The following is a 14081-nucleotide window of genomic DNA, read 5'->3' on the forward strand; positions in this document are numbered from 1 at the left end:
AGCCAGAATTGATCCCTGAGGAATGCCCCTGAGCACTGGCCTCCAACTGGATTCCACGCCACCAACTGCGACCCTCTGAGCTCTGGCCTTCAGCCAGGTCTTGATCTGCCTCACTGTACATTCCTCTAACCCTTATTTCCTGAGCTTACCTAATAGGATGTCATGGAAGACAGTGTTGTGCGGCAAACCACGCTGTGAAAAGCCAGCGTCCACAAAGGAGACAGAGGAGTCCTGGAACTCTACTCGAATAAATGGAGAGAGACCTCCTGGACCTAGGGACTATAGGGGTCTCCCTTCATTTGAATGAACTAGCAGGACTCTTCTGTCTCCGCCGGGTTTTCTGCACAGTGTCAAAAACCTTGCTGAAGTCTAGGTAGACAACAGCTCTCTCTCTATGAGTATGTATATGTGCATATATTTAACATATATATATATATCCCATCTCCACTCGCAGACTCGCAGTGTGGTGCTTTTAGCGTGTAAATAATCCTCAGTCACGCTAAAGGATGGGGGAAAATCCGGAGAGGACATTTTCTGCTGAAATTCCCGTCAGGATATAGGCATCACACGGTCCAGAAGAATAATGTCCCGGTACACTGGCGGGCAGTCAGGCAGCTGCCGGCCTCCACAGGGGCTCGGCCTGCCGGTGCTGCCGTGCACACCCGCGCTCAGCGGCAGCGCCTCGCCCGCCCTCACGAGGGGCAGGGCCGGTACCGGGCGCGCGGCGCGCTCTTCCGGGAGCGCGCGTCACTTCCGCCGAGCCGGGCAGGACGAGATGGCGGCGCTGGGAGAGCCGGTGCGGCTGGAGCGAGGTGAGCGCGGCCGCGGCCCCGACGGGCGCTGCTGCCGCTCTGTGCTGCGGGCGGGCAGCGGCGGTGGAGCCCCTGGCTCGGCTCGGCTCGGCTCGGCTTGGCCCCCGTCACGCAGCCGCAGCCTGTCCCGAGCCCCTGGCCAGCCGCCCCCGTTCCCGGGCCTGGCCCGTCCGGCCTGGCCGAGGCCGCAGGGCGGCGGCAGCAGTAGCCGTGCCGCCCTTCCCGTGCCGCCCTTCCCGTGCCGCGCTCCCGGCCCGCCGCAGGAGCTGAGCCACTCCTCTCCGCCGGGCGCAGCCGCAGCTGATTTGAACAGCTGATCTGACTTGAACAGGTTTCCGTCGCTTCTGACTCTCTCAGGCGTGTTGGTGGAACCGACCTCCTCGGCTTTGCTTTATGCAGCTCCTGGAGGTTTCCCTCCCGTTTCAGTTTGCGGCTGAGTTTTCATGGGTGCGCTCGCCTAAGGTCTTCTGTCGCTGCGTCGGCTCTGCCTTCACTGCTGTTAACGCTTCAGCCCGCTCTGACTCAGCCTGCCATCTCTTGGTTTCTGTTTCTCTCATGAGAAAACTTCATCTTGAACGCAGCAGAATTCTGAGAATTCTAAGTTCAGTTCGTTAGCTGTGTTAAAAATAATAATTTACTGCTTTTATAGACGACAGCTGACACATGAAGGAATCCCTCTACACTTGTTCATGATTGTCCTCTATTACCCTTTCATGTTTTCACCTCGTTTTTCCAGTATGTAGTCTTAATCTATATTGTTAATACATGCCATGTGTAACTGAAATTAAGAGCAAAACAGACGAAATATAAAACCTAGTTGGGCATTTTGGTGTAGTATGTTTGTGACACTTATCCACAGTTTTTAAGAAACAGTTATAAATTTCCTTCAATGTGATTATCTGGTACTCTGTAAGGTCCACAGATGCTTATATAACAATATAGCTGATAGGTTTATTGGTATGTTTTTGGGCAGTAGGGATTGGAAAATGAAATTTACATGGGATATGATTACTGATAATTAGAAATCGTGTTTCTGAAAAGAAAAACAAGTAGGTGAAATATAGGTGATTGAATGATCTGACTTTTCCCACTACCATTCCCACTAGGACCACTGCTTTTGCTCAGGGTGCTAGATGTATTTTTGTAGATGTGTAACACACTGTACTTACCCACTTTATTTTTCTGGTACTGTTGTGTTACCTACTGAAGAGCTCAGTTAGCCTTTTTTTGCTAGCCCTGCTTCCTATTCCACAAGTAATGTGTGTGTTGGCCTGTAAATAGTGAGTTATGTAAGGTCTTTGCTTCACACTCCACAGCTTGTTAATTAAGGCAGCTGCTTCAGCAGTGGATTAGTTTAGCTTGGAAGGTTTGCGGACTTAAGACTCAGATCCTATCCTTCACCTCATTACCCTGCCACTATGCTCTGTCCACGAAAACAAACAAATCTGCAGAGTTACTTAGAGATCAATGAAACAAGGAGCTATTTGGTCTTCAGGCATATTGGTTTTTTTAAGAAAAGAAGAAAAAGAGAGTACCTTATAATGGATCTTCAAAAGCATGAGCCTTATTTACAGAAATAAGTAACTGTTAATAGTGTGGAGTTGACTGCACAAAACCTGATGCTGAGTCATAATTAGCTTGAAAGTGAACATCACTAGTGTCTTGGCATATAGCGTAAGAAAAGAGAGAATGGTGTAGAAAATTAGCTGATTTCAAATTGTTACCTTATGCTTACCAGCAGGACATTTGGAAATTCTTGTGTCTTTTCTCCTCCAAGCTGCATTGCAAACACCACTACGCAAATTCACTAGAGGGCAGGAATGAAACAACAGTTAGCATTACAGTTTTTCTTACAGTTTAGTGGTGACATGTGCTAACTCTGCATATAGCTTGGGAATCTAGAATACTTGAACATAAGCGGTGGAGGGGTTAATCAGGAGTATCAATGAGGATGCTGCATTTTTTCCCTCTCTGTGTTTTGGTCACACATGCTTGGAGTGGTAGCATCTTGCTGGCTTTTTCCCCTGACATTCTTTTAGTTTAAGTGTTTCTTTTTTACAGGATTTCAATCTAGTATTCATGATCACAATAAATGATTCGTAAGGAACAGGCAATTCAGTATAAAAAGGAAGGAAAGGTGAAAAGAAAAGTAATTTTTCCATTATGTATGGATTCGTTTTTACAGTTAGTTTTATGGTTTGGGTTTCTTTAATTGTCCGCCTCTGGAGTTACATCTACATCAGTTGATGTTGAAATGCATCATTGGAACCCTTCTGTACTATTCAATTTGGTCTCTGGTGCTGAACAGTTTGCTAAGCTATAGTGTTTATATTGTGAGGAAGACAGCTTTCAGCTAATCATATTCCAACTGTTAATTCAGGAGGAAGCAAATTACATCAGTGATTTGTACAGTAATTTGTGTAATTTAGCACACTAGTCAGCAAGCTTTTCTTGAAAAATGAAAGAAGGTGTGTTTTGCCCCTTATTCCTAATGAAACTATTTTTCCTAAAGCAATATGGCTGGGGTAGACTGAATATTCAGCTTTTGACTTGTGGTGTGCAATGCAGTTCAGTAGGAGAAAGTTGTGCTCATTTGCACTTCCACACTGGTCTAATGGGATCCTCTCAATAATGTACAATGAAAAAGCTGCTGGGAAGAGTGTCCTGTGGATGGGATCTATTTTCTCTATCTACCTGAATAAGAAGTGTGATGTCATAAAAGATTAATTGAGTACCGAGGATCTAACTTTCATGCTTTGTCTGACTGCTCTGGGTTTTACTTTAATAACAATAGTTTGGTCCTTCAATCTGAAAACACGTTTTTATTAAAGTGTGTCCTCTGCTTTGGTTTCATCTAAAATGAATCCAGTTCAGTGTATTCTAATCACTTTTTGAAAAGCTGATTCTGTGTTCTTAGTTTGTAGGTAATGAAAGACACAGCTGGTTCCCAAACAGAGCAATTTTACCTTGGGGTAAAAAGTGCTGTGTCATTAAATGTTTTGTCTGTTAAGAGATACAGGTAGGAAGCATATCTAATTTAATGACAAAACATGAAGGTGAAAAAAAGAAAAATTATCACATGGAATTCTGCTGTCTTCATTTCTACAGCTACTCCTTTAATCAGTACATTGCTGTCATCATTTAAAATTTCTTGCAGAATCCTAATCAAACTGATGACAAGTCTGTACACCTTACATCTTTAACATGGTTTATAGGCTCAAGAATGGCTATGTGGAACTGTAGGCTTTATGTGCATGTAATAATCATTTATCTGAAAACATCTGCAAGTATTTAAATGATAGCGGTGTTGTAATTTATAGATATGCTAGACATTTCTCATTAATATGTGGAGTGTTGTCAGACTGGAAATGCTGCGATTGCAACTTGATCATACTACTTCAGGTTGATCAGTGGGCTGCTTCATGAGTTAAGTACTACATGAATCAGTACTGCTGTTGCTGAACGTATGGGTTACTGAGAATGGTGGTGATTTTGCATCATCTAGAATGTCTTTAATTTCACCATCTGTTTTGGATTTTAAATGAAATACAAAATATGTGTTGGGAAATAAGCTGTGTGTGTTTTTTTTTTTCATTTTGCAGTTATACAAATAGCAAATATGCATGCCTGTGTAAAATGTGTTCTCTGTAGAACATGGGATTGTTAGTAGATAATTTAGTTTTTTATATTGCTTTGCTTTAGATAACTGATGTTTGTAAAGCTTGGAAATGCAAGTTCTGATGGCATATCAACTATCATCAGAAATAATTTGAGTCTTACAGCTGTAGTACTTGAGTGTTTTTCCACAAAGGATTTGTTTCCAGTCCATGGATGACCAGTCTGTATGGTTAAGGTATACCTTGTTTGATCAACTGCACAACCTGGTCTCGATATAGTAGTTTGTAAGATGTCTGATAATTCATGGGAGTGGACAGAGCACTGCTGTGGGCTCTGTTTTGCCCATGCACTTCACCCTAATTTCAGAATGTGCACCCCATTACCTTTTCATCCTGTTATATAAGTGCTCTCTTTTCACATTCATATTTTAGAAGTTCATGGCTATTGCACATCCTCTGTGCTGATGTGATATCCCTGAGTAAATGTGCATCCACACGAAAAATGAGCACCTAGACGTTAATTACAGAAGAAAGAAAGTAATGCATTTGGGACATAGCAGTGTCCCAGACTTCATCCTGTTCTAAAATGATCTGTGTGTTATTTTATATAGTAGATTGATCACTGCTTTTATGTTTTTGTGATAGTGAAAACAATCCTTTCTATCTGCTTTTCTAAGAGACTGTTCTAGTTCTGTTCAAGAACTTCTGTGTTTCAGAATAATCACTAATGTAACAGTTTGGAAATACAAGTGAGGGATGTGAATGTATTCTACTCTTACAGTGCTGCCAAGAGAATGTCACATTGCATTTGATGCCTGTCCTGAGTCATACTGGTCTGGAATCAAATTCTTCATGGAGTTCAGTTTCACAAAGCAGCATTTATGAGAAAATGGTCAATGTGAACTCCTAGGAACAAGTTTCAAGGAACTGAAAGGGATTTGGAGTTCAGGATTCTAAACCATGGAGATACTGTCTCTCAACTGAGAATATCAAAAGGAGTTCTCTTGGTTTTATAAGCACCTGAGGAGGGAAAAGAAATAGCCAGATAATTCTCAGCCCTCTTCTATGGGAAGTATTGAGTGTACCTTATTGAACCAATTTTTGAATATAAAAGGAATGTTAGCATATTTGATAATATTACAGCTGGTGTTAACAAAATGTGATCCATAGAGTATTATAAAATATACACTACCAATACTTTAATACACATACTAATATTTCAGTCCCTCGCGCAAAAATTGGATTGTCTTTGCAATATGCATATGTCAGTGATAGCTCCAGATATGTTACAGGGTTGTTGCTATGGCTGATTTATATCAGGCTGAAAGTACAGTGTTTTGTTGTAGCTTTTTGTAAATACATAGTTTTATGGGAAACGAAACTTAAAACATAGTTTGAAAGTGTATGTAAGTGCATACACACAGACTCCTCCATTAACTTAATTTTAAAAAAAGATACTTTGAGATTCCTCAGGCTTTCCTTATTATTAGTGCTTTATATTTTGTAGACATCTGCAGAGCAATTGAATTGCTGGAAAAATTACAGAGAAGTGGAGAAGTGCCACCACAAAAGCTACAGGCATTGCAAAGGGTCCTTCAAAGTGAATTCTGTAATGCTGTAAGAGAGGTAAGTTAGCCTGATATAAGCAGTTACCTTCAGTTAAAGACAAGTATGATTTTCTTTATCCTTTTTGTGCCCAGTGCAGTAAGCTAATTTTGAACTTCATAAAGCTGTATTTAATTTACAGAGCTTAATAGAACAAGCCTTATTTTTAAGTAATTTCAAAATAAAATAAATTGGGACATAGGTGTGTAAAACAATGGCTTAATAGCAAATCACTTCTTAAAGGTTATTTTGTGAGTCTGCCCTTACTGGCAGCTAACAGGATGTTTGTAATACAGTTGGTATGTAAGAACAGACAAAATACCAATTGCCTGTGTTATTTTTAAGCCAAAGACACACCATCTTTAAATGGAGTCTTGTGCCACCTCATCTTCGTTGCAGGTATTCTTCTGGAGACTTTTAGGTGATTGGATATGCCTTGCTATTGCTGTTGCTTATGTTAATACTGATGATAACAGCCAGAATGATTTAAAAAAATCTGTTTGTAGACACAGGTGTCATCTTGATGTTTTTCATCCTGTTGAGGACACTGTACTTACTGCTTAGCAAGTACAAATGGTTGGCAGGGAGATGAGAAGATGTGAGTTAGCCTTCAGTGCAAGCACCTCCTTAGCATTGCTATTCTTATTGTCTCTGTGTTTTCAATCCTATTTTTTTCTTAAGATATTCAATTAGTTGCTAAAGTTGAAGGAAAATTTGGGAGTTTGCGGGGAGGGATGGGTTATGAGCAAAGCCTTGAAGAGCTGCCCTTAAGTGTTTTTGCATGCATCCATATTGAAGAGTTCCAGCTTGAATCAAGCAAGAGAAAACAGACATCATGCCTTGAGTCAGGCATGCAAGCCTAGTCATAAGCATTTCCAAAGTCCTGGTGAAGTCTGTATACTGTGGAAGGAGGGAAGTCTTAGGCTGAGACTGAGCAATAAAGATGCTGAGAAATTTGTTTCTTTATAGAGTGTTAGATTGCCTATGCTTGTTGTGAATCAGGGAGTAACATTAGAAGTCTGTACTCTAATTTACACAGTTTTGAGTTGCACCTGATATTTTTTTACATTAACTAAGCAGAAAAACATCTGCTTTACTCATATTGAAACTGTTTTGTTTCTAAAGGTGTATGAACACGTGTATGAAACTGTGGATATCAGCAGTAGCCCAGAAGTTAGAGCCAATGCAACAGCAAAGGTAAAAGCCAGACTATAACTTGCAAAAAAATACAGTAGTTTATTACTTCAGAAGCAGAAGATTATATAAAATTCAGGTTATTATCTAGATGTCTGATAAAATGAATAAGATTAACAGGTTATTGAAAGGTATAACAAGACTTGTTGTTTTTAAATTCCATTCATTTCAATTTTATTCTTGGAGTTCTAAATTTTTTATGCTAGTGTTGGTATGTAGGTAATTAATTCTTTCATTTATCTTAACATTTAAATACTTTTGAGATAAACTGCATTTTCAGCCTGCTCACCAGTCTAGCTAAAGAGACTATTTAATTTCTTATAAATAGGAAAATCTTGTTTCTCACAGGCTACTGTAGCTGCATTTGCTGCTAGTGAAGGTCATTCTCATCCCAGAGTGGTTGAACTACCCAAAACCGAAGAAGGTCTTGGCTTCAACATTATGGGAGGCAAAGAACAAAATTCTCCAATCTACATCTCTCGAATTATCCCTGGAGGTATAGCTGACAGACATGGAGGCCTGAAACGTGGAGACCAGCTGCTTTCCGTGAACGGAGTGGTAGGAACTAGTTCTCTTTTCTTTATGTAGCAGTAACGGCTTGTTTCCACTTGAGGGGGCACACAGAACACACGTGGCACAAGCTGGTTGTTTCTTCTAATCTTGGCAAAATACTTTCTTTTTGTCCTCACGAAAGAAATTTGCTTAGGTTTCTGTAGAATTGTGTGCATTGAGACTTTTAGGATTATGCTTTGTTTATCTGTTTCAAAAAGGAACTGTACTATCTATATCAGTATTTCAGATTCTGAGGGGTTATATAAATGTAGTCAAAGGATTTTGTAAAATACAAACTGCCTTTCTTTTTCATCGAAGTTTCATGATGCAGATTTTTACTATTAGAGTTTTCTGCACCTTCTAAGGTAGGTAGTAAATTATGCTATGTTGCTTTTGGCTAACCAGATTCTCATTTATTCCAGTAAAAATGCTACTGCATGATGAAAGCTGTAATGAGATGGAACTACAAGGTGGTGTTACCTTGTATGGTATTTTTTTCCTTCCACTTAACTATACTGAGCTTCAGGAGCAGGCTTTTTACTCTGTTTTAAGAAATATAAGAAATATATGTCTGAAGTGCTGATGGAGTTTTTTGTTTTTTGTTTTTTTTTTTTTTTTTTGTACTAAGTATCCTCTTCTGAAGAATTAACAATACAAACAGTGAAACAAAGGGAGGCTGGAAAGAAAAGGTTATGGGCAGGCTTTGACTTGAGACAGCTTTCAATCAAATGCATGTAAATGTCTCCCAAACACTTGCTTTTATTTACAGAAAGGCTTAAAATTAATATTCTCATCATTACATCTGTAAACCAAATTTTATTTTAAGAGTGAGAGTCAAACTAGATTCTGGGGGTTTTTGACTCGTGAAAGGAATAGTGACTGGGTACAGATACTGGGTATCTGTACTCTAGGAACTCCTGGCTAGCACAAATCTCTGACATACTTTTCCCCGACTATTACGTTGGAGTCCAGCTGTCCATTTCAAGAGACATAAGAGAAATCATAGCTGTAATGATGAAACTGTCCTTTCCTTAGCCTAATGGTATTAGGAAACATTGAGGGACTGATGCAAAACTGTCTTCAGATGAGTCCTTCCTCACCCATAGACTCTCTTAAAGACAACAAAAACACCACTTCACCCAAAAGCGAACCTGATCATCAGGCAGTTGATACAGCTAACAGTGACTCTATATGTGCATGCACGTGTATAAATATATATAGCCATTGTAAGAATACAGTGACTGCATGAGCTGCTGTTATGAACACTGATGTAGTCTCAGAAAAATCAGTGTCATCTGATATTTACAGATGGACTCCCGTCATTGCAATACATGACAGGCATTTTCTTGTGATTGTAATTTATACTTCAATAATAATAATAATAAATGCTGCTGCTAAGACTGCAAGTAATATGACTGAAAAACAGGTTTATTTTTTTCAGGTGGGATATGTTGAGTGTTTTCCAGAATTTTAGGTGTTTTGATAGAATTAAACAGAACTCTACAAACCATTTATTACCAGTTTTAAACTGAAGAGCCTACACATCCACTTGAATAACAAAAATGAAAACATTCAAATGTATGTGTTGTCTAAGTCTGATAGAAGAGAAATAACTTGGGGTTTTTTTAACTGTTGTTTTTCTTTCTGTAAGTAACTTTATAGTAACGGGAAAACCCTCCAATCAACAGGTACATCACCTGCCTTCTAGCTTCTAATAGCACCAGTGGGAGGTAGGCTTGGAGTAGTCCCGTCATTGTGTTTAATAAGTTTGGGAGAAATAAGTTTTGCTGATAAAATATATGCTGTCCAGGAATGTTTAATTGGATGCAGTTTTTGAAAACCGTTGCTTAAAAATTGTAATTAGATGAATCTAATATAATTCTAAGAAATTGCAACGGTTGTTTTAGGAAAGCATTTTTATTCTGGTCTTCCTGAACTGGGTCAGGCTATTGATAATCAGTTTAGAGGAAGTGAACTTGAATGTCTTGGGTTTACTGAGAGACATGTGGAGCACTAATGTAAGCAACACACTACAAGTTAGTTGCTCCATTGCAAGCACCACGGGGTGCACTGTTTTGCCTTGTGATGCAAGGTAACCTCAAGAAGGCAACTATTTTGCAGTTGTCTGTGGCAATTTATTAAGCAAATTGAGGGTGACTGCTAAATTTAAAATGCATGCAAAAGAAGAAAAATAGTATTAAATTTTAAGTAAGTATTCTCCTGAAGCTTTTGATTTTTTAGTGTCATTTCATAATTGACTAAGGTTATCATAGAATTTAATTGTTCAACATAAATCTAAACAAGATTTTTGCACTATACTTTTGCTAATACTAATTAGAATTTTTATCATCACCTCGATTCGTTTGTTGAAACATAAGTCCTGAAATTGCGTTACATTGTCCTTATGCAGTCTTGAAAATAGAGTACATATAAATAAATACATAAATATAATTGTTTGTATAGAATTGTATAAAAGATGAAAAAATCTGTTTTCAGTTTGTGTCTTTACTAATACAAAATGGTTTATACTTCACAGAGTGTTGAAGGTGAACACCATGAAAAAGCAGTAGAACTGCTGAAGGCAGCTCAAGGAAAGGTTAAATTAGTTGTGCGATACACACCAAAAGTCCTTGAAGAAATGGAGTCAAGATTTGAAAAAATGAGATCGGCAAAACGAAGGCAGCAAAATTAACATTGTGCAATAACTTAAAGAAAAAATATATATTCCTTTTACATTTTACAGTTTCTTTGTGACTCAGTTGATCCAATGCCTGTCATAAGACCCTGTCCTTTTTGTAGAATCATGGAACAATTGAAGTTGGAGGGACTAGATCTAGTCCATTCCCCAATGCCCAGCTCAGAGGAGGGCCAGCTAGAGCAGGTTGCTCAGGAGTGTGACAAACTGGCTTATTAAACATCTCTAGGGATGGAGACTCCAGAAGATCTCTGGACAGTCTGTTCTATTGCTTTGCTCTCCCTTACACTATGAAGATCCATTCCTGTGTTTAAGTAGAGCTTCTGTTATTTCCACTTGTGCCGACTTCCTCTTGTCCAGTCACTAGATTTACTGGGAAGAGTTAGGCTCTTCTTTACTCCTTCCTATCAGGCATTTACACAGGTTGGTAAGATCACCCAAGCCTTCTCCAGGCAAGAGAGGCAATCCCAGTTCTCCCAATGTCTCCTTGTCTGTAAGATAGTGCAATCACTTAATCACCTTTGTGGCCCTTAAATGGATTTACTCTTGTATGCCCATTTCTGTATTGGACTGGGCAGCCCAAAACTGGATCCAGCACTTGAGTTGTGTCTCACGAGGACTGGCAGAGTGCTCAGCCTGCTGGCAATGGTCTTTCCAGTGTAGACTGGGAGGCTGCTGGGCTGCTTTGCTGCAAGGGCACATGGTGGCTCATGGCTTGCTGTTGTTCCCTGCAAGGCTGCTTTGCAGCTGGTCAGTCCCCCAGTCTGTACTGGTGAACGGGGTTATTCCCCCCAGTGTGGGACTTTGCACTTTTCTTTGCTGAAATTCATGATACTTGTTTTTCCAGCCTGCTGAGGTCCCTTTGAATGGTTTGCTGAGAGTGTGATCTGTCCCATCCCCTGGGCTGTTACTAAAAACGTGCAAGAGTATGGACCCCAGTATGGGCCATGGGGTGCATTGGTAGTGACTGGCATGTGGCAGGACATTTTGCCACTGATCACAATAATCCTCAGCAGTTCAGCCAATTTCAGAATTTTTTCAATCTCCTTGTGTTTCACAGTTTAGGAGGAATGTGTAGATTTAGAATGGCCTAAAATGCCCTGGAAAAGCATATATGGTGATATTTCTATTGATTATTTTAGAAAGTCTTGTGTCAGACTTTTAAGCAAGAAAGTGAATTTACAGATTTTTCAAAGGCATTTAATAAGACATAGTTGTACAATCAGCATCCTTTTATTCCTGTTTTCTTTTGACATTAGCATAGAATATGCCAGGGTTTTTGCTAACTGATTTTTGAAAAAAAAAAAGAGAAGATTCTTATGTAGCAGTATTTTGGCACTTTTCTTAAGAAGAATATGTTGTATGTCAACTACAAAACATAATCACAGTCTACTGTGTAGCTGATAACTATACCAGATTTTGTAATGTTTTTGGTAAGTATATTGTTTTTACACTTCTGCTAAATTATAATTCACTACTCTGGAAATTGTATTACCTCTCCTGTAAATAATTTACCGTTGATGTTCTTATATAACGATGTTGTAATAGCAGACATTTACAAATTTGCAACAATCATTCCTGTAATTTACATTATTTTGTACTAATTTTAAAGCAGTTATGGGGAAAATGTGATTGCTGCATGCAATTCTGGATTGATTCTCTAGATGTATTTTTATATTGAGAAACAGAAGATATATAAATGCAGTGCAAAAGAATTCCAGATGTTTCCCTGACTTTCTGCTGTGTAAAAGAATTTTTCATCTTAATTGTCATACCATTCTTGTCTTTCTAGTATCTTTTATTGTAGTCTTATTTGCATATTGAATGTATTGGTTCTGGAATTGTTAGTACCTAAATTACTGATTGTTATTGTTATTAAGAGTAAAACGTTCTGAGTTTTATATGCTAGGTTACTGTGACATGTGGACTTGTCTGGGGTTTTATTACTGACTGCTTCTGACTTGGGGGATTCTTGTTGGTACTACAGAAATACTACATCATGATTGCTAAATAAGGACATCTCCATCTGAAAGCAATTACTGTCTTATCTCATGTGTTCTTGATAGTGGCATGAGTTTTGTGTTCAAGTTTGAAAATTTCTGGACAGAGATCCACTTTTTGGAATCTACCAGGTTTGATGCTGTACTTGTGTGGTTTAGGTTTTGGGTTTGGTTTGGGGTTATTTTAAGCTTCACCTTTCAAAGAATTAACTTCATTGTCTATTGGATATCAGTTACTTGTATGGCAGCTATGAGTACATCCTAATTGACTGTTAGTAATTTGATTTTTAGGGGCTTAAACTGGGAAGTGCAGTTCTTGCTATGTGGCTAATCCTTAGTCTTATTTCACATGAAGCAATATGTGAAAGAAACAAAAAGATTAGTAATCTAAAAATGACAGTTTGAGGCTTGTGCTTTGTCAGTTGACCTATTTGGGATAAAAAAAGGGGGTTGCTGTGGGCAAGTGAGAAATGTAATTGCTTTCTGCATGTTTGTAAGCATGGTAAGCCTGCAAAGAGAAGTTTGGGAGATACTGGTAATTTGAAAATGCAGTATAAATATTTATCTATATTAGTTAGATGACATCTAATATCTAGTTAGATGACATTGAGCACTGAATTGCATGGTTGGTTTTATGTCATAGGCCTCTTTCGAAAGGCCTCATGTAACTGATGCAACCATGTTGTTGAATTGTATATTTTTATGGAACAATTAATGTTTAAAGTATTGAGACCAAAATCACTAGTTAGACAATTGTGGATGTGTTTTAATTTAATTGTTAATTAGTAGAGATATGTTTTAGAGCCATATAAAAATATATATATTACAGAAAGGTATGGATGCAAGATAGGAATGTTCATTTTACAAACCGTATCCCTTGTATTACTAAACAAGAGGTGTGTTTTGTTACTCTAATGAAATATTTACTTTATTCAGATAGAGCTGCTAAATGCAGTAGCATTTTCATTCTGAATTGTAGCATTTGGTTATGGTTTGTCAACTACAAAATATGGAGAGGTGTATCTAGGCATATAAATAGTATGTGTAGAGTTGGAAATGTTTTTAAATTGCAGTAACAAAAAAAAAATTAATAATCATTGTTGATACTATGAGAACCCTTTAATAATAAGGAAAGGGTCGATTAAAATACTCCAAAAAACTTGATCTCTGTTACTACTGAGCAGTGCCTGTACTGTGTTAATATGCAGTCCCTGCACACTTCTCATACTTGGGTATACAAACAGATTAAGAAGAGGTATCATTTCTGCAAGTAACTTCTGCATCTGTTGCTGCTGTGAAGGATCTTTGGGTTTTATCAACAGAAAAATAAAAATTCAGTCACACGCATTGTGTTTGTGTGTTTTTCTTTTGACTTTCCATTTTGAGTACAGGTTACAGACTGCTGTAATTGGCTGTTTGTAGTCTCTAGGGCATAACAAACACCTGTATGTGTGTGGGCATCCAAAAAGAGAAACTTTAAATCTTTGATTAGTTTGTCTCCTGGTTGCTTTTGAATCTTCCCTTTTCTACCAGTGTTGTGTGATATGCTGGAGAAAAAGAGTTCAATAAAGTAGCTATAATAGTTTGAACCTTTTGCATTTTTGAG

The 14081-nt window shown here is 38.5% G+C and overlaps 1 protein-coding gene across 1 annotated transcript; it reads left to right on the forward strand.

The window, feature by feature from the left end:
- The first annotated feature begins 731 nt into the window (after positions 1 to 731).
- LIN7C (lin-7 homolog C, crumbs cell polarity complex component) lies at positions 732 to 13818 on the forward strand. The gene is made up of 5 exons (XM_063397991.1): positions 732 to 812; positions 5937 to 6055; positions 7160 to 7231; positions 7577 to 7786; positions 10317 to 13818. The coding sequence occupies exons 1-5, from the start codon at positions 776 to 778 to the stop codon at positions 10470 to 10472; spliced, it is 594 nt and encodes a 197-aa protein (XP_063254061.1). The 5' UTR covers positions 732 to 775; the 3' UTR covers positions 10473 to 13818.
- The last annotated feature ends 263 nt before the right edge of the window (positions 13819 to 14081 follow it).

The sequence above is a fragment of the Prinia subflava genome, chromosome 5, assembly GCF_021018805.1.
Source record: "Prinia subflava isolate CZ2003 ecotype Zambia chromosome 5, Cam_Psub_1.2, whole genome shotgun sequence".
Lineage (NCBI taxonomy): Eukaryota > Metazoa > Chordata > Aves > Passeriformes > Cisticolidae > Prinia > Prinia subflava.